Source organism: Melopsittacus undulatus, chromosome 4 (assembly GCF_012275295.1).
Source record: "Melopsittacus undulatus isolate bMelUnd1 chromosome 4, bMelUnd1.mat.Z, whole genome shotgun sequence".
Lineage (NCBI taxonomy): Eukaryota > Metazoa > Chordata > Aves > Psittaciformes > Psittaculidae > Melopsittacus > Melopsittacus undulatus.
Window position 1 is genome coordinate 18,155,854 of NC_047530.1, and position 19,532 is coordinate 18,175,385.

Consider the following 19,532-nt stretch of genomic DNA (forward strand, 5'->3'; position numbering starts at 1 on the left):
ACAGAGGCTGCATGCTCACAACCAACTGTGGCACCATCCTGCTGTGGCAGGGACATTCAGATGACGTTTTACTCCACTGCGGGGCTTGCAACCTAATCCAGACAATGCTGGCCAAACAGCATCACCAGGAAAGCAGGATTTCACTGCTACCCTACCCAGTCCACAGAGTTTTGCTGTGAAATTTGGGAAGTAATTAAAAGTATTTAAATTCCGACTTCATTAAGTGCACTGAAAAGGCAAAAGAAATCCACCCCAAAACAAGCCCTGCGTACCGAGTGCCAAGAATGGTAATCACATAGAATTAATCCCAAACGGCAGAGTTATAACAATACACTTTTCAATAGCAAAATTAACATATCCTTGAATTCTCTGTACACGTTCTCCTAGTTAACTGCGCTGCTCCAGCGTTAGGATGCGGTAAATCGCCTGCCACAGAAGACAACGTACAACGCAGCTGAGCGAGTGCTGCGCTGTCGAACTCGTCTTCCCGCACAGTACCGCAGGTATGGCCGGAGCAGCCGCAGCCCCTCCCCGGGCGGTGCGACCCGGGGCGGGCAGGGGAAGGGCCGTGTCCCAGCAGCAGCCCGGCCCTGGCATCGCTTTTCCGCCGCTCCCCACGGCCTGGCAGGCAGCTCCCCCGCGCTCTCCGCCTCTCGGCAGGGCTCCGGGCACACCTGCGCTAAGGGCGGGGGCGCTGCCGGGCCAGCCCGGGCCGTGCCGATCCGAGCCCGTCCCGCCCGCTCCGCACCCCTGCCCGCCCTCGCGGCTCCTGCCCGCCCAGCGCCGTCCCACGCCCCAGGTGTCCCTCTCCGCGCTGAGTCGCTGCCCCTCGGCAGCAGAGGCTCGGACCGAGCGCAGCGGCGGAGCGGTACCCGCTGCCGGTGGGCGGTGCGCGGGGGGCGGCGGTTCCGGGGCCCCGGCATGGCCCGGGGGCGGGCGCGCCGCCGCCGCCCGGCCCCCTGAAGAGACACGGCAGGGCTGGCGGCGGGCGCGGCAGAACCGGGGTTTGGCTTCGGGCTCTCCTCCGGGCGCCCCGGGGGGGCGGCCATGTCCGGAGCCATGAAGTTCAGCGGGTACCTGAAGGTGCGGATCGGGGAGGCGGTGGGACTGCAGCCCACCCGCTGGTCCCTCCGGCACTCGCTGTTCCGCAAGGGGTATCAGCTCTTGGACCCTTATGTCACCATCAGCGTGGACCAGGTGCGCGTCGGACAGACCAGCACTAAGCAGAAGACCAACAAACCCACCTACAATGAGGAGTTCTCCACCACGGTTAGTGACGGCCATCAGATCGAGCTGTCCGTCTTCCACGACACCCCAATCGGCTACGATGACTTTGTGGCCAACTGCACCTTGCACTTCCAGGACCTCTTGCGCTCCGCGGGTCCCAGTGACAGCTTTGAAGGCTGGGTGAGTACCCGTCTTGAGGGGAAGCTGGAGCCGGGCTTCTCTCTGAATGAATGAATGCACTCAAAGGGTATTTGCAGAGCTGGGGCTTGTCCTTGCACGTCTGTGCTGCAGATGCACGCAGCCCGGTGTGTGTGTCTCATTTACACAGATGAACTTTCATGCGTCTGTTTGTGTCCTTATGCTTTAGACTTGTTTAGCATGCCATTTAGACTGCTATTCTAGCTGATGTGTTTTGGAAACCGAAGTACAAAAAGTCTTGGCTGTCATAGCTTGAGGGTCAAGACCCTGTAGCTGAGGGATGTGAAGTCTCTCCCTTTGTAGGTTAGCAGAGAGAAGACTCATAATACATAACCATCAAAGTACACCTGTAGACTTACATGATGATGTACCTTTGTTCTTTTGCTTAGCATGCAGAGATGTACTTGGAAACTTAAATACCTGGGGTTGGATGTATTTCAGTTCAGATCTGTGCATGCTTGCACAATTGTTTGATGTGTGAACGTAAGTTTCTTTGTCTTCTTAACAGAATGGCAGGAATAGTCTTACGTATATTATGTCTGCTGTTGTGCTGGTTGAACAGTTTCACTTACAGCTAGTTGTAGGCTATTTCCAAGTAGGTGTTACTTGCGTCTGGTCCAGAGAACCTCATTTATGTCTTAGTCCTAATGGTGAGTGAAAGGAATAGTACTAGCTTTAAAGTTGCACCTTTGTTTCTGCTACTGTAAAGGAGGAGGAAGTGATTGTATTGATCCAGAAAGTTGTAAGTGTTAAAACAGGGGAGAAAAAGGGTATTTCTTCTGGTAGAGAAGGTGGAGAAGAGCTGAAAATTTCCATGGTTAAGATTGGTGTTAGCTTTTTAAGGCCAAGAAGTTCAGCATGCGTGGTCAGGTAACCGCCACAATAAAATCACATGTGGAGGAAAGAGAGCTGACACTGTAGAGAGCAGATAAGCATCTTGATCATGTCACTGGGGAGAATGCTGCTGCTTTCTGTTCTCAGTTGGTGTCTGTGACTGAGATGTGATGCTGCGCCTCTGAGGTGATTGTAGGGAAATACCAGTTGCAGGATTAATTGGTGTATGTTGGTACTATTCCTTTCTTTTATTTTCTTCTTATGATGTACTTACATACCCTGTAGATAGGCCTGAGGTTCACGTACTCAAGGTGGGCCCTCTCAGGCAGTGACTGATGTGATTTTTGTGCCAGGTGGAGGGATCTAAGGTAGCCTCAAACAAGTTAGGTTGGGTGTTGCTCCTGACAGCACAGCCAGAACAGAGTTGACAAGGGTTTGCTCAGTGTGTGGGTACCCTGATTCCTGGGCTAGCTGTGCTGCTGGAGAGAAACTGCTCCTGGGTCTTGTGCTAAAACAGTTTTAAATACTGAATGGAACCCTATGGGCCAGGGCAAAGGAGTGAGCTCAGGATAGAGAGCTGTGGTTTTGAGGGTTTTCTTTGTGTTTAATTTGCTGGGGGTGTTTCCTCTTTGCTCCTGAGAGAAGCCCTGTCTTCCTGGGAGGCTGGAGCCCTGGCTACACATGGGATTGGGCTGCTCTGTTGCAAAGATGGTGGCCTTATTGACATTGCCAAAATATCTGTAATAGTATTGCCTCTGGTGTGGATGCATGCATGTCCAGGGACCCACTGTTTCTTTCATTTTGTCCATCCTGTAGTGCTGATTTTTAAGACAGATTACCTGAAACGCTTGTTTGTTTTTTGGTGAGGGAAAAGTTTTTTATCCCTGCTGGATAGGTTTGTGTTTTATGAACTCCTGTACCTGTGAATTGATGGGTGCAAAATGGTGGGAAATTGGTGATTCTTTTCAATTTGGCTGCTGTAAACTGATGTTATATCTGGGCATGTAGACGGAGCTGTTTCTCTCATTTTCAGTTAATGTCTAAATATTACAACTGGGTGGATTTAGTGGGAAGTAAGCAAGCATTCATATTCTGTTCCCTTTCTCCTCTCCCTTTTGGCTTGCTTCGTTAGCATCTTGCATAGTGTGCAACCAGGACAACATGATGAGGGAACAGCATCTTGCCCTGATAATTTAATATGTCTTGACATATCCAGCAAGGCTGTCATGGAGTTTTGTATAATTAGAAGGATACGGAGTTCTGATTTGTAGTAACCAAAGGTTCAGGAACTGCTGGCATAATACAAGACAGCACAAGGGGTTTGTAGATGATTTGTAACACCTCCACTCTGAAATTCTTCATGCTGCCCTTTTTCCATCCCCAAAACTAAAGCACATGTAGGCAAAGAAGGAGTGAATGGACTGAGGGGAGAATTGGTGAATCCTTGAAGCTTAACCTGGTTTATACTTATGTGGCTGTGCATGATATTTACGTTCACTTTTCAGAGACAAGGACAAGTAACCTCCAAATGTTTCTTGGAGTGATAACGGCCAAGCAGGATGGGGGAGCTGGCTGCCTCTGGTCCTTCAACTCTTTTCCAGATTGCTGAGCTGCCAGGGATTACCTGGAACAGTTCTTCAGCTCACATACACTGGCCTGAAAGCTTTGGCATAAGTTCCCAGGCTCATGCTGCTCTGTTTATGTTTAGGGGGTCTATAAGGATGCTGGGGAGAGGCTCTTTATTAGGGACTGTAGTGATAGAACAAGGGGTAACGGGTTAAAATTTAAACAGGGGAAGTTTAGATTGGTTGTAAGGAGGAAGTTCTTTACTGTAAGGGTGGTGAGGCACTGGAATGGGTCGCCCAGGGAGGTTGTGAATGCTCCATCCCTGGCAGTGTTCAAGGCCAGGTTGGACAGAGCCTTGGGTAGCATGGTTTAGTGTGAGGTGTCCCTGCCCATGGCAGGGGGGTTGGAACTAGATGATCTTAAGGTCCTTTCCAATTCTAACTATTCTATTATTCTATGAACATGGATTTTCTCCTGCTGAAGAAAGAGATTAGCTATAACATTGGTCACCACGTCTTGTGACAACTGTAGGAAGTGTCAGCGAGGGGCAAGTAGGGGCAGCTGGTGTGTAAGCGTGACTTGCAGGTACATCTCTGCAATTATGACCCCAGACAATTATGCAGATGAGTAAGTGTATGGACATGAACTGTCTCATCAGTAATGCTTCCACACCTGACTCATCCCACTGGCTACTGGGACAGAGTTCTCTGTTCATGATTTGCATTAAAATCCATGTTCCAGAGACTCTTCAAAACTGACCCTTTTTCTTCTAAATTGTTTATTGATTATTTTCTAAGGTCTTTCTAGTAAACATGTTAGCATGGTCTGGATATTTGTTAAGTTGCATCTTGGTTGTTAAACACATGTGACTAATTTCACACAGATCAAATCCATAAGAGCTTATAAACTTCAAGATTTGTCTCTGTTTCCCATGTCTTATATTTGTCAAGTTGCAGAGCTGTAGTTTTTACTAATATTGTCCATTAAATGCCATCTTGCCTTGAGGATGCGTAATGCAGTTAAAATTGGGAGCGTTCTCCCCAGTATCGTGTTCTTTCTGGCAGGCATTTTCCAGTGTGGGTGTGAAATTGTGCAAACCTGAATGGTAGCATTTTGCACAGGTGCGCATGACCCAGCCAGGTGCAATGCAGTAGAGAATTAAACTGGCTGCTGTCCGAGAGCTGTTGTGTTATGATTTACATCAGGGTTGAAACTTGTCTTCTAAAGCTTAATTTTGCGTTTGCAAAGAACTTTTTACTCGGCATATGCATCTTTAAAAGGTCCTATCTTCTGTTTAACTGTCTCCGACTGCAGTATAGGAAGCAGTCATATGTCAGTGAAACAATGTAAGTAATTCAGAGTACTGAGTTGTAATTGAAAAGGGAGACATTTACAATACATAAGATTATTCCTATGAGTTTTATTTAGTAGCTGAGGTAATTTTTAAGCTTGGGGAAACACTGTTTACAGATACTGAATTGCATCGTGACTAGGGAATTATTTAATTATGATTGTAAAAATTGTTAGTCCCTGGGTAGGGATGTCATAATTTCTAGGATTTTAACAAGGAGTTAAAATTAAAGCATGATCTTGAAGTAGCAAATTATCAGAGTATACTGAAGGAAATTACATTACAGATGGACTAGAAGATTAATGAGCCAATCACAGCTTCCTGATGAGTTTGTTATCATTTGCTCATGTGTGCAGCAAGAGATTAATACAAATAATTCTTATGCATTCTTTGATTCAAGCTCTTTTAGCCTTTATGTTTTCCTGTGACCTTTTCTTTCTTAAGGCAGAAATAATTGTGTTTTACCCATGTCTATGTGCAGTTGTATATATTGAACATTAAACTGAAGAGTTAAAGGAGAATGCAACTTCTTCACCAGAGCATTGTGACCTTGGCAGAGAGCCACAGTGCTGCAGGTCAAATACGATATAGTTGTTTCTTGTTTTGAGTCCACTTCACTGCAGTGTATTTTCCAGGTGTGTGCAACTTGCATCAGGAAGCCATAAATAGGGTATAGGTCTTGACAGAGGATTTTGTGAAACAGTATTTTGTGTCTGCATTAGCTTGTGCCCACCTGAAGATATGGACCACAGTTTTTAGCATGGGAGTAAATGGCGTTTTCTTCCATAGGTCAGTAGCAGGCTGAGATAGAAAGCAACAGCAGTCTGTCCATGTCATTTCTGTTTCCATGCATGTGACAAACAAGTACATAGCTCAGATCTCTGATCTGAGTGAGAGTCACTTTACACATTAATTGCAAACTAGGCTTGAGTAAACTAAGCTCCTTTCCTATTTCTTGATCAGTTTTAAGTTGTTTCTGTAATTATTATTACAGATATGCAGTTGTTATGTTGCATTACAGCATGGACTAGTAGAGGGAAACACCCACCACAGGAGATAGGATATTTTTTGAAAACTACTGGAATTTTGGCTTCTGTGCTTTCCTTTAGCAAACAGCTGTCCTTTGGCCCTACAAACAAACCCTCCAGAATGCTAGCAGAGTCCTGTGTACCACAGCTGTCTGAGAGTGCCCTGCAGTCCGAAATAAAGGCTGTCAGAAATAAATGAAGGAAATATTTTTGCTATTTGTCAGGTATTAAATAATCCTGGGGTGTGTGATGCTAATAACAGTTTTACTGATCAAGGCAGGTGAGGACAACTAGAGCTGACTGTGTCACAAAGAGCTGTATGCTTACTCCCCAGTAAACAGCCAGTCTGGCAGCTGTGAACATCCTTGGAGAAAACGAGTGTGTGTTAGGTTGGAAAGATTTGGTTAAAAAAGTTTTGGTTAAAACATGCAGAAAGCCAGTTTCCAGGGGCTGGAGCTGCTGGGATGCCAGTAGGGGCCTGTGGGACTGGGGTTCATGCTCTGGCTTTCAACTGGGTACAGCAGGACGTGAGTTTCACTGTCTTTCAGGCAGCTGGTGCCTGGTCCTGCTGTGGTACTGACTTCCTAGTGTGTTCCTTAGTCTGTTTTTTCCACAGCTACACCTCGAGAACTGTTGCTTTGATGCTGTTGGAGTTGGGAAGGGCTGTGAGAACACTGGAGAGGTGTGCAGGAGGCAACGCTTTCCCCCCAGCGCAGTTTGGGACAGGCTGTGCAAGTACCACCACACTGCTTTCCCTGGCTGTGAGCAGCTGCCAAGCTGAAGCTCAACCTGAACGCAGCTGGCAGGTACCCAGGCCCTCTGGCTCTGCAGCATGGTGGGCACGAATGTTTCCAGCTGGAGCCTGGTCTACTCCCCACATGTCTGGCCTGTCAGCCCATGCTGCCTTTGCCTGCCTGTCCACTCACCATGCTTTGGCTCTCCAGCGGGGTGGAAAAGGTGGCTGGGAGAGGCTGCAGGTCGTGCAGTCACACAGGGTTTTCTGGATCAAAGCCCCTGCTAATGTGGTTGCTGGGTGCAGGGTGACTTTGGTGCCAGATTACCTATTTCTCTGTCTCTGGGGGTGTTGCCACTGAACTACCTGCAAGCCTCAGTTAGAAGGAGGGGGACAGGCCTGGGGCTGATGCTTGAGTCTCTTTCAGCAGCGATAGTCATGGCAGCTCCTGAGGGTGTTTGCAGACCCGTGCCCCAGTCCGAGGGTGGTGTGAGGTGTGGTGTGAAGGAGGAGGCCATCAGGGTAACTGCAGCACAAGTGAGCCCAGTACCCCAGGAAGCTCCGTCCCCATCCCTGCCCTCTGCACCCTGTGGGCCTCGCCTCACTCTGTGTTTTATATTTAGCTTTTACCACAGGCCTTTCTGTAGAAATACATCTCACCCAGGCTGTCTGAGGCTTTCTGTTTGGAGAATTTTCTGAGTAATGATTGATTTTGGGCCATTTTGAGCATTTTTAGGCAATAAACCCTGCAGAAAAGAGTGCGAAGGGGGCTGTTTAAGCTATTGTAATGCCGTTAGAAAGTCTACTGATTTTCCCCATAATTCAATACAAAAAGCATATCCCTTACTTTGCAAACTATAAAAGCTCCTCTGATGTTTTTAGGCTTGATTGTAGCTAGTGTGCTTTGCTAATACAATCAAGAAACTGGGGACCTTTTGTGTAACCATGGAGAAAAATGTGAACAGAAGGGTTATCAGTGAAATGAGTTGCTGGAGGCTTTTGTAAAGGGTTCTGGATCAGGCATCGTGTCTCCTTGCCTCCTGAATTTCAGCCTATTTAGGCATGCAGTTAATATATGTCAAACCATGCTGCAGACTTAATTTCTTCTGGAGACAGTGAGCAGTCTTTGTTCTGATTGCTTATTCCACCCCTGCATTACTTGTGGGGCCGTGCAGTGAACCAGGTTGGAGTCCTGGATAACTAACCTGGCGTCGTGTCTTGGCGGAGCTCACCAGGCAGTTGTTCCTTTCCCAAGCCATGGCCATGTGCTGGTACAAGTAGCTATGGCTGGTTGTAAGGGAGGCTTGCTTTATAATTATATCAAAGATATGAAATGTATGTCTAAAACAAAGTGCATCCTGAAGCATCCAGTCCATGTTACTAAGCCATTTAGGGTAAGCCAGATGAATTACTTAAATTTCTGCAATGCCAACATTTTTTATTCTTTGATATCATGAGATGTTCTCTCAGGGAAGGCAATTGCTAAAGAAACCATCATGCTTTATTTCAAAAGCCAGCACTATGAAGCCAGGTTTCATTGAATTAGTGCTGTGCTGTGTGAGAGTAAGCGTTCCTCAGCAGTTCTGGTGTTACTGACATTCAGCACTAAATCTCAGTGTCTGTGCTGGACCCAGGGTGATAGAAAAAATAGCTTTTTGGCTCCCCCAGCGAGGCCTTGTGTGCCACTGTGCCCTTGCTACACTAGACTGGAGGCATCTAATCGATGACCAGATCTATCCCACAGGCCTGCCAGAGCAGTTTTACCGGCTGATGGTCAGCTCTCTGCTTTGCTCTTCCCTGGGGCTCCTCAGATGTGGGGCAGGGGGCAGGTTGCAGGCAGAGCTGCTCTGGCATCTGTCAGCTTGTTTTCAGCCACTGTCTTCCTTGTGGGACCCACTACATCTCCAGAAAGACTTGTATTCTCTAGCCAACCGTCATCAGTGTCCCAATGGAAGGATGCAGCCCTCAAGATGGAGAGTACCATCTGCTGCAGATGGGGGCTGCCTGTGTCTTGTCTGTGTGACAGATGGTTGCTGCATCCAGGTTGTCTCCTCTGAGTGTCACCCTGCAAGCCATGAAGTCCAGCCTGGGAAGGATAGCAGCCCAGGGCTGTTCATATGCAGGGTATTTGGAACTTCAAGTGTGGAATAAGAATAGCAGCCCAGGGCTGTTCATATGCAGGGTATTTGAAACTTCAAGTGTGGAATAAGATTTCAGCTTGTCTGCTGTCCCTCCTGGTTGCGGGGTGGGAATTTCTGCACTCCATTATACAGTGTAGACCTGCCCTTCGGGTGCACTGAAATGAGAGTGCTGTGAGTAGAGTTACAACAAGCTTTGCCAATACAAAAAAATGTTGGCAGGGGAGGAGGGAGGGGAGTGTGAACCTGTAGATGACATTACATAAAGACTTCTTCTTGGTGTTTATCTGCCAAGTTTCGTAAGGATTGAGTTTCATGGGTGAGTTGATTGTATTTGTATCAGTGATACTGTGGCAGCTCTCCAGACTCCTTCCAGGAGAGGTCTCCTTGCTGTTGAAAGACAGGAGATGAAAAACTGGCACAGAAACAAAAGCTGAGCAGCTTTGGTAGCTGACTTTAGTTTGTGAGATGGGAGATAGATGACTTACCCTGTTACTTTAACCAATATGACAATGCTGTGTAGGCTTTAGTGGAAGGTTTTTTTTACTTTTTTAGTTTTATTGCAATACGAGTATTTCTGTCAACAGTAGAGGATGAAAATACACCATGCGAAAGATACTTTTAAATGTGTGATTTGGTGTATGAGTATTGCATGTCTGCTGTGTGATTAAAAAAAGAAAAGAAATAAAAATTGATAAAATAATTTGCAATGTGAAATCATTTGACAGATCAGCAGAGCCCTGTAACCTCTCAGATGGAGGCAAGTGAGCGAGAGAATGTGAGAAACAGCCAGCCTGCATATCTATGCTGTCCCAGGACATTACACCTAGCAGTAAGAATTACACTGACAGTCTGACAGATGGCAGTTCCATATCTGAACACTGAGGTGTTTTTCTTGCCTTTGTCTCATATTTAGTATCAGCCATCCTCAGAGGCAGGAGTTTGACTTGTCAACTGGCCTGATTTGGTCTGAAAAAGCAGCTCATACCTCCCTACAGCATTTCTGGTGTCTAGCCCTCTCTCTGACCTGCTTTGTGGTTTCTGTTTTGCCTTTGCTTGTTTCTTACTTTTTTCTTAGATCTTTGTCATTAGTCCCATTTTAACATAGTATTGTATTTTGTGTTTTTCTCTTGTTCAAATTAAATTTTAATTTTACTCTGTTGTGTAAGCAAGGTGTCACTTCTAAATTAGTCTTTGTATACATCTTCATGTACAGCTGAAAGTGGGTAGATCTAGATTAGATATTAGGAAGATACTCTTCACAGTGAGGGTGGTGAGATACTGGCACAGGTTGCCCAGAGAAGCTGTGGCTACCCTGTCACTGGGAGTGTTCAAGGCCAGGTTGGATGGGGCTTGGAACAATCTGGTCTAGTGGAAGGTGCCCCTGCCCATGGCATAGCTTGGAACTAGATGCTCTCTAAGGTCCCTCCAACCCAAATAATTTTGTGATTCTATGATCTTCACTTGCTTTAGTATTTTCTATGGTAGCAATGGGGTCTTAGTTTGGGAACCATTTTATTGGTTTTGGATAGGAAATATTTGCCATAGAATCATGGAATCATAGAATCATTCACAGTTTTGTACATGTTGTAGAAGGTTCGAGCAGGCACCAGTCATAACTACACTGAGTGCTATAGATGTGAGTCAGAGAGAGATGTGAGCTGTCAGAAAGGTCATTTAGGGTTTTGTCAGTTTGCTGGAGGTGGCTGGCTCTACGATCTGCATAGGAAAGAGGGTGATAGTTTTACTATGCCAGTAAAAATAAGCATGGGATGTCTGTACTCCTGAGTGCTTTTATCTGATAAAGTGATTGCAAATAAATGCTGTCTCTGATAGCATTGGAATTGGCTTTTCTACATACAAATTAGTTTCTCGGGTGATTCTGTCTACCTCAACTGGTCAGTGTGCTCATCCTGTACTAAATGTATTCAATTCTGGGCTAAGTTCCTCAGTATAATGAAGGTCTTCTAGATCAAGAACAACTACTGAAAGACAAGCTTATCCTGTTTTAATTCCTACTTTGTCCTGCATTAATTTTTTTTGACAAACAAGGTCATATAGCTTGTTGGTTTTTTTTCCCCAGGACTGATGAGTGGAGGAAAAATACCTCGTTCTAAGTGGTGAAACCTATAGAAACGTATTCTTTTAAAATTTAAATGCTTTAAATCTCAAGAAAAGGGAGAGAAATCTTTCTCGCAGTGGGGCCCAGTTCTTATCCTTCCCATGTAAATTCTGGCACACTCCATGAGAAGGTGCTCTCTGTACCTCACTACTTTCTGGTATCTATTTTGTGTAGCATCGATGTGAAAGTTGTCCTTCTCCTTTCTTTCTTATTGTAAAATGTCACTCTATAAAAGGTTTTTCTGTGTCTTGTGTGAGATTTCAGCAGAATAGGAGCTTGGTTCTTGCCTCTGCTTTTGCTTGCAAGGTTTACATCAGTGTATTCCCAACAACATCAATGGAGTTATGCTGCCAGTTGCACTGATCTAATTAGGAGCAGAATTGGACACATTTCTTTCCCCTTCTTTGCATGCAACAAGGGTTTATAATGATAGCTGGGTTGTACATAATTTATTGAGTACAGTGTGTGCTTGTGGAGCTTTGAGAAAGAGGAAGGAGTTGGCTTCTGTGCAATGAGTTTATTATCTAGGTCATTCACAGACTGAGGCATATAATGTTAATATATTCAATGAAAATTTATTCTGTAAGGCTGTTTGCCCATGTGCCTTCAAGAAAATATAACCATGTGAGGAAAATGTTCCTGTGCGGTCCAAATTCATGGTGGGATTTCTTGTCAAAGATATTCGTACTGCACCATTTAACACAAAAGCTACAGGAGTGTCAAATGTGTAGGGTGGTCCTCTATTTCTTAACAGGGCTTTGTAGGAGTATTGTTTTTGATGATCAGTTTTTGCAAGATGGAACCCTATGCCTCTCACTTCATTATCTGTTTGCTTAAGTAACAGTAAAAAGTCCAGTATAGGAGCTTTGGATGTTACCACAAAAATTGCTCATAAGAGTGGATATGAGAGAGGGCAACTTCTTGGAGATAGCTGGGAATGACCCTACAGTCAGTTTCCCTTAGAAGTTTCGGCCTCTTGTTTCTGCATGATATAGTAGCTTACAGACCTATGCTAATCAAAAATGCTGGTTTAAGTCTTCCTTAATGCAGTGATGTGGAATTGTGGTGGTTTGGTGTTTTCTATACAAGCAACTAAACTGTTCTCATTTTGCAGTGGAGCAAAACTGTGTAGAAACCCAGATGTGTTAGAATAAGCCATCTTCCTCTCAGAAATTAGCCCCTATTATAATAACCCCATCAGTACTTAATGATAGTAAATAATTTTTACCACATTTTCAAATAATTAGATAATAATATTTAGCCTGTCTTGCCAATAAAGATGATGTTTTCACTTTCCCTTGTGAAATCTTGCTGAATGGATTTTGGTGTGAGCCTAGAAGAGCATCATGTTTGTTGTGCTCAGGTCCACATGAAAGGAGCAAGTTCTAGTACACTAGTGAGCCAAGATAGTAGGTGCTTATTCTTTGCCTTTGAGGGGCAAAAAGGGTATGATGCAGGCAAAAGAAATGGGCAGCAGTGCTACAGAAGCAGATACTTTTTCTCTTGCATGTTCCAGATCTCTTTAGGTTGCAGGTAGGATCTCTAGCTCTACCTGAAAGACAATGGGATCCCTGTGTGTACTGTTATGGTGCTGACTCTGCAGGTCAGGACTCACTGTATCCAAATCGTTAGGGCTTGTCATTGTCTTGGAGTGACAGCATTGAAATGGAGAGCAAACTCTTGGATTTTAGAGTGTCTGCCTAGCTCGGGAATAAAGCATCAAAAATTCAGGCTATCTGCACATCCTCATAGAGTGGTTTTCAGCCTCTTGTAGATAAAATATTTTCATGTGCTGGTATGAAATCCTTTTTATTTGGGCTAATGCTTACAAAACCATCCAGAGTAGGAATGGGGGTTGTGTTTAACCATGGTGGAGAACTTTCTTAGCAGTGTCTTGTGAGCTCTGGCAGTTTGCAAAGGGCAGATCTAGGAGGATACCCAGCAGTTTTTTGTCCTCCTCTGTCCTATGGGCAGTCTCTGTGCAGCAGGAGAGGCAGAGGTTTTCTCACCTACCCCATTTCACAGCTGAGCTTGCTAAATAAAGCATTAGTCAAAGGCCGAATGAGTTAATGTGGTGGGCTGTGAACTATGGTTTTGGAGTCGTGCAAAAGCAGTGTCCATTCTGCTGCCTTTGCAGAGGAGGGGTGACAGCCGGAAGAAAAAGGGAGGAAACTTTGGTTGGGGGAGGGGAGCTGGGGGCAGTAATCTTCTTTTGATCAAAGCTTGGTACCAAGATTGTTTTTTCCTTTATTATATATGTACTGAGGAGCTCAGTTAATGATTTAACAGTTCCTAATCAAGCCTGTGCTCTTCCCAGCAGTTAACTACAGTCACTGTTGGACATGTACAAAACCTCACTCTGATGTTACCAAAGCTCTTCTGAAGGGATATTGAAAGCTGCATCTTTTAGCTTGCCTTAGGTGAGCAGTTGCTGCTTGTGGCTGCACATCTGCAGGAGCACAGGATGTTAATACTCGCAGTGTAGAAATGCCTGTGGACGTGTGTGTTTTGTGGGGCAGACAAGTCACAATGCACACTCAGTTCAGTTTTCAGTGCTGCATTTAAGGAGGAAAAATTCCTTTGGCTGGTTGTGCACCTTCTGACTTCTGCTTTGTTGGTTGAAGTTCTTATAATTAAGAGTTTTAGAACTCTAGTATTTTAGAAGAACTTGAGTATGGAGAATTGAAGCTATATCCAAAACCATCAGGTGGTTCATTTTAGAATTGCACTCTGCTGATTTTGTCAAGAATAATCCGTAGGGTCTGAGTGGATTTCTTCAGAGAAAAGCAATGATCATTCAAGTTTTCGCATGTTTTGGCTTATGTGGATATTATCTTGGAAGGTTTCAGATGTGTCCTTGCTAGTTTGTCATGTCCCTTTGTTATAGAGAAAGGAGTGTTTATGATGAATGTGGGGTCACTGGTTTTATTTCTATATATAAAGAAGCTTACTGCAAAGAGACTTGCCTCAGCAGTGAATGTGCAGCAGTCATTGTTTTTAAGCAATGCCACTTATTTTAGTAACATTTTGGAAGCGTCTGTTCCTGTTTTGAACAAGAACATTAGGTGAGAAAGGAGTAACAGAGGCTTGCTGGTTTTAAACAGCCTCTGGTGCCCCTGTGCTTGGCTCCTGAAAAATTGTTCCAATCTTCCTGACCACAAAAAAACTCACCAACATTTTCTCAGTATAAGTTCTGTGTTTAATTTCTAGCTTGACTAAACAGTCTCCTTATGTTAATAGTCCTGAGCATATGAAATTTTATTTGCAGAGAAATGTGGGTTGGGTTTTTTTTTGTTTATTTATTATTTTTTTAATTACTTCAGCTGCACAAAACTACTCATTATCTTTGCCTGCTACTTTTTTTTCACTGTCAACAATAAGATCAGGACCTTTTTAATTTTTATTTTAAATATATTTATTTTTTTCACCAGTAAATGGGTAGTTGCAAAATTCTGTACACCTATAGTACTTATTCTTACTCCATCTCTAGCAATATTAAGCAATTGTTTCCACAGGAACAGTGCTCTTTACAATAGATGGTGTTGTGGCTTGCTTTAAAGCCACAGTCAGAACATGCAGGTGTTTGAAGAGTGCCAAATCTTTCCATCTCTCGCTATGAATTTTCCAGTGGGTCAATACTTGTTCAGACTTTCTATCTCAGTATTCAAAACCACCCCAGTGCTTCATATTACTGTGTGTGGTTATGTCCTAGAAGCCTTTCAAGTGCTGCTGAGCTGCAAGAGGAATCTTTTAATATTCATAAAAAGCCAAAACGTATGGTGCTGTGGTGGTGAGGATCTAGTCAGCAGCTCCACTGCAGCTAGTTTAGGATCTGACTCTTAACTTCTGTAACCTTATCTAGGGGTCCTTCAATATCATGCTGATTAGGAACTGAGCAGTGTTAGGTGTTTTATTATCTTTCTTAGGGGACTGTATTTGCCATGGTTCACTTCATTGGATGTATGGAAGTTATTACAGTGACTGTATCTCTTCCATTTTCTTCTTCCCAGGGTTATTACTGAGTGTTTTGCTTGTACAGAGGAGAGGAACTATCTGATTGGCGTCTTGGCTCTATGCTACAGGGCTTGGTAAACTTTAAAAAAAGAAAGTTATTTGATTTTATTTTGAAAGAAGGTAAATGCTGTCTAAGGGATTTATGTTGTCAGATGGTGAAAGCTTTCTGGTTAGAGTTGTGAGACTAAAACTGATGTTACTTTTCCTGGAATAAATAACATTTTGCTTTGGGAATTAAGGTAGTGTTGCCCCTTCTAAGCAAGGGCCATTTGTCAACTGGAAGAAGTGCATGAGGTCCACATTAGCAGTGCCACCCACGTAGGGATGTACTTTTTTGCAGAAGGGAATTTATATTTTTAATCATATTAGCTAGTGGGCTGGAGTTAAAAGCATGTGTATCTGTAACGGAAAGCACATGCAACACTGGCTGTGGCATGGATAAAATGCCAGGCCTGCCATTCAGAAAGAAACTAAATATTTGTCAAGGAGGGAATATGACATCAGTTGTCCTAAATATCATGGTCATGTAACAGAGCCTGTTCTGCTCTTGACTCACCTTGGATCACCATGTGCTTGGGCTTGCAGTGGTCCCCAGTAAAAGCTCTGTTTGAAGAGAAGAACATTTATGTGCTTAATCCAAGGTACATCTTGGTCACATGGGTGAGAAGTGCTTCCGCATCTTGAAACCACACTTTTCAAAGGGAAAAAGAAATACTGAAAAGGGGAAATACATAACAATGTGCTGTTGGTAGCACCAGCAAGCTGCCTGTCAGCTCGCAGTTGCACACAGACCCCGCAAGTGCCTCCTCCTTCAGAGGGAGGCAGATGGCTGGGTCAGCTGAATAGCATATCTCAGTGTCATGGCACTTTGTCACCCATCTGGTGGCCTGCAGAAGACTGGAGGCTGATGTTGTTCAGCTCCTTCCTGCCTTAACTCAATTGCTGGAGTCACAGCTATGACTTTATGGTCACAAGTGGGTAGTGAGATCATCTCTCTCATGAGGTAGGTGAGGAAAACTGTAATCACAGACTTGATGGGACTAAATATTGTTTGGTCTTGGACAGTCTGTCTCCTGTTGCAGTGTTTGCCTTCAGGATTTTGGGACTTCCCCTTTACCACCCCATTAGTCTTTTTCTGTACTTACAACCCAGGGTCCTTCACAAGGAGAACCTCATCTATGCACCTTTTTTTAACTGCTATTTTACAGAAATATTTTTATTGTACTCTTCCACTTTCCCCTCACCAAAGGAACCCTAAACCGAAAACAACCCCCACAAACAAAAACCATTATACAAATAGGATATGATCTAACTTGGCAAAGCAAATGTTGGCAATGGCATATCCTTTCTGGGTGTTGTCAGCTGCGTACTGGATCCCAATCTACATTCTTTTTGCTGCATGAAGACTTGACTGTGACTTCCAGCAATATACCTCATGGGATTAAAACAGAGATGCAAGTGGTAACATCTGGACACCAGGAGCAAGCATCATACCTTCAGGAATGCTGGGGGAGTGCATGCCTTGGCACTCCTTTTTTTTTTTTTCTCTTCTTTTCTTTTTGTCTTCTGTACCTTTAGAAACATCTAATTGGTGGCCAGAAACTGCTGCTTCTTTCATGTGATGTTCTGGGATGTGTGCACCAGGGATGTTAAACAATCCCGTAGGCTGCAGGCAAGGAATGAGAGAGGGATTAGTGTCTGAACTAAAGGACTTTTAACCTTCCTCTCCATCCTTCTCTGTCCCCCAAGAAGTTTCTGTCCTTGAGATGTCACCCATATTTGAGAGTTTGTTTTTCATCCTTCAGTGTCAAATCTTTTGACAGATCATCTTGCAAAATGGAGTGTGAGAGGAGATATGGTGGATTCATACTGGCTGGATATAAATGTTAATAGTGTCAGTGTTAAGAAACTGCCAGGTGAGGAAGTGAGAGGAGGAAGAAAGTCATTGTGATGAATTCAAGATCTGGAAAGAATCGCCAGAGCATAGGCACTTAGGCTTCTCCGTGGTGTTATAGCCCATGCCAGGATCTGGGTTTCAGAAGTTGCTGGAATTAATCGCTAAGGATGATTAATGCAAAGGTTTTATGGGGGGGATATCTGTGGTGGGAACTGTAGTTCTAAAGACTGGCTTGCTACTGAGATGTGTCATTTGAAATCTTATGTTTTGTCAGAAATATTGCTGATAACTTGATTTGCATATTAAGTAATTGTGATATTGACAGGGTTGGTGGTGGGGTATACCCCTCAAGTACACTTAGTGCAAGGCTTTATAGTCACTGAGAAGAATGATGGGCTTGGTGCTGTGGAGCAATTGACTTTTCTTGCCATTGGACTGCTGGGCAGTCCAGGCACTCATTCATTGCTTTCACAGGTACTGCAGAGTCTTGTACTTTTTCAGTGTGGTGTGCCTGACACGTGGTGTGCTAAACTGGGTTTGTGAAGACCATAAGTGTCATTTCTGTCTCTGTGCTATCTCCATACATTGCTTTCCTTGTCTATAAAATTGATGGTGTAAGGTTTCCTGAGCTCCCCAAGGGGCTCTGTGACTTTTGATTGAATATGTGGAGATGTGTATGATCTCATCTATGTTGCTCCTCCTGTACATCGCATTGCCTTTAAGAGAGATACAGCAACACTGCTATAGGAATATACCAGGGAGACAACAAAGGGATAGCACCCTGCATGGGAAGTTTCCCTGTGTGAAGGCAAGCACTGTAGGCTTACCTGGCATGGAAGCTCCCTTAGAATCCATGTTATGGGGTTCCAGCTATTCCCAGTGTTGTGCTACAGCAGCTCTGGAGGTTGGGCTGAGACAGGTGAGCAATGGTCAGGACAGAGAGCTGTTGGACCCTCATGCAGCACACAGAACATTTACCCACCAAACAGCATAGCACTGATTACTGCAAGGCCCTCTATTAAACACAGACCTTTTCAACAGTTGGTGTTGAAGGGAAGAAAGTAAGTGCTTGCAACTCAAGCCCTCTGAAGAAAGTAAGTGCTTGCAACTCAAGCCCTCTGCAGGGTTTTTGGTTTGGATTTGAATCCCTGTATCATAGGACCCCACCTTCCTGCTGTCAAGCTGGAGGCATCAAGATGCTTATTACACCTCACTCAAGGAGTTTTTAGTTTACAGCACCCCGTCAATAGTGATCAAGCACTGTAAAGAGCTGGACTTTTCCAACAGATTGCCTTTTGCTGTACCACCAGGACTTAACTTTTCAGCTGTTATTGAAAAGATGGGGTTTGACTCTTCAAAAGTGATCCTCTGACTTAAAATGGTTGGAGTAGCAGAAAGTTGTGACCTTTCCCCTTTCTACCTGGGGTGTTGAGAAATCTGATGGATTATATCTGGAGGACTAATGGATTTTAATGGTTCATGATCTCATCAGCTGCAGCCTGGTTTTTTGAAGAAGGGAGAGCTATTGGACAAAAATGGAAAAGCAGCAGTACACCAAATGAAATATATGTAGTAGGAAGATATTTTAGAACTAGTGACACACCTAATGGGTACTCAAATGAGAAGATTTTCACAAAAGTTTAAGGTCATGCAATGAAACCTATGAATAACAAGAAAATCAGTTTCCAGCACTGAATACTGGAGGACAGCACAAATACATAGGTGGGCAAATATGTGCTGGGGAGACAACTACAGAGGGTTTCTTTGCAGAGTGTTGCTGCAGCTGGCTTAGGGGTTCACAATTCCTTGGGCTGGATCCATGAACAGGATATGGAGGGCCATTGTCTGATTGTACAACCTGGTGGATTTCCCCTAACCTACCCAGTGCTCTCCTGCTGTAACTGTGGGGTGACTGTCCTTGGGAATTCAACAGGAGTGCTTTAAACACAGAACCTCAGACCATAATGCAGACTTTGCTGCTTTTAATATAAAGTTGTGAATGATTCATAAGCCTGCCTGGATTTGTTAATGAGGTTAATTAAAACTGCAGGTGAATGCTGTGCCTAGGAAGAGTTCTCCTTAAGGTTGAGACCATCATTAATTCTTTTCTGCTCAATTTCTTTGTTTCTCCTTCTGTCTTTCTGCCTGGTGCTTGTTCTGTTCCTCCCTGGGCAAACCCCAGGTCTCTGGTGTGTGCTGGATGGTGCATGGGCTACCTGGGCTCACTCTCTTGCTAGTGCACTCATCTGCCCTTTCCTTGTCAGGGACACTGCACCACTGCTAAGGTCAGCTATGTCACTGTTTTTGCTGGGGGAAACTCCACTCACTAACTCATTCCTATGGTCTTTGGAGTGTTTCCAAATGTGAAGTGCCATCAACTTGCCTGATTGGCACCCATCTTTATTACTGAAAACTGCGAAACTG

General features: G+C 44.3%; 1 protein-coding gene across 1 annotated transcript in view; it reads left to right on the plus strand.

Annotated features, from left to right (window-relative positions):
• The first annotated feature begins 911 nt into the window (after positions 1 to 911).
• The window catches only part of PRKCH (protein kinase C eta), a 117,047-nt gene continuing 98,426 nt past the window's right edge, over positions 912 to 19,532 (plus strand). The window contains exon 1 of the mRNA XM_005149620.3: positions 912 to 1,407. Within this exon, the coding sequence (XP_005149677.1) occupies positions 1,048 to 1,407 (360 nt within the window). The 5' untranslated portion in view covers positions 912 to 1,047. The remainder of the gene's footprint in view (positions 1,408 to 19,532) is intronic.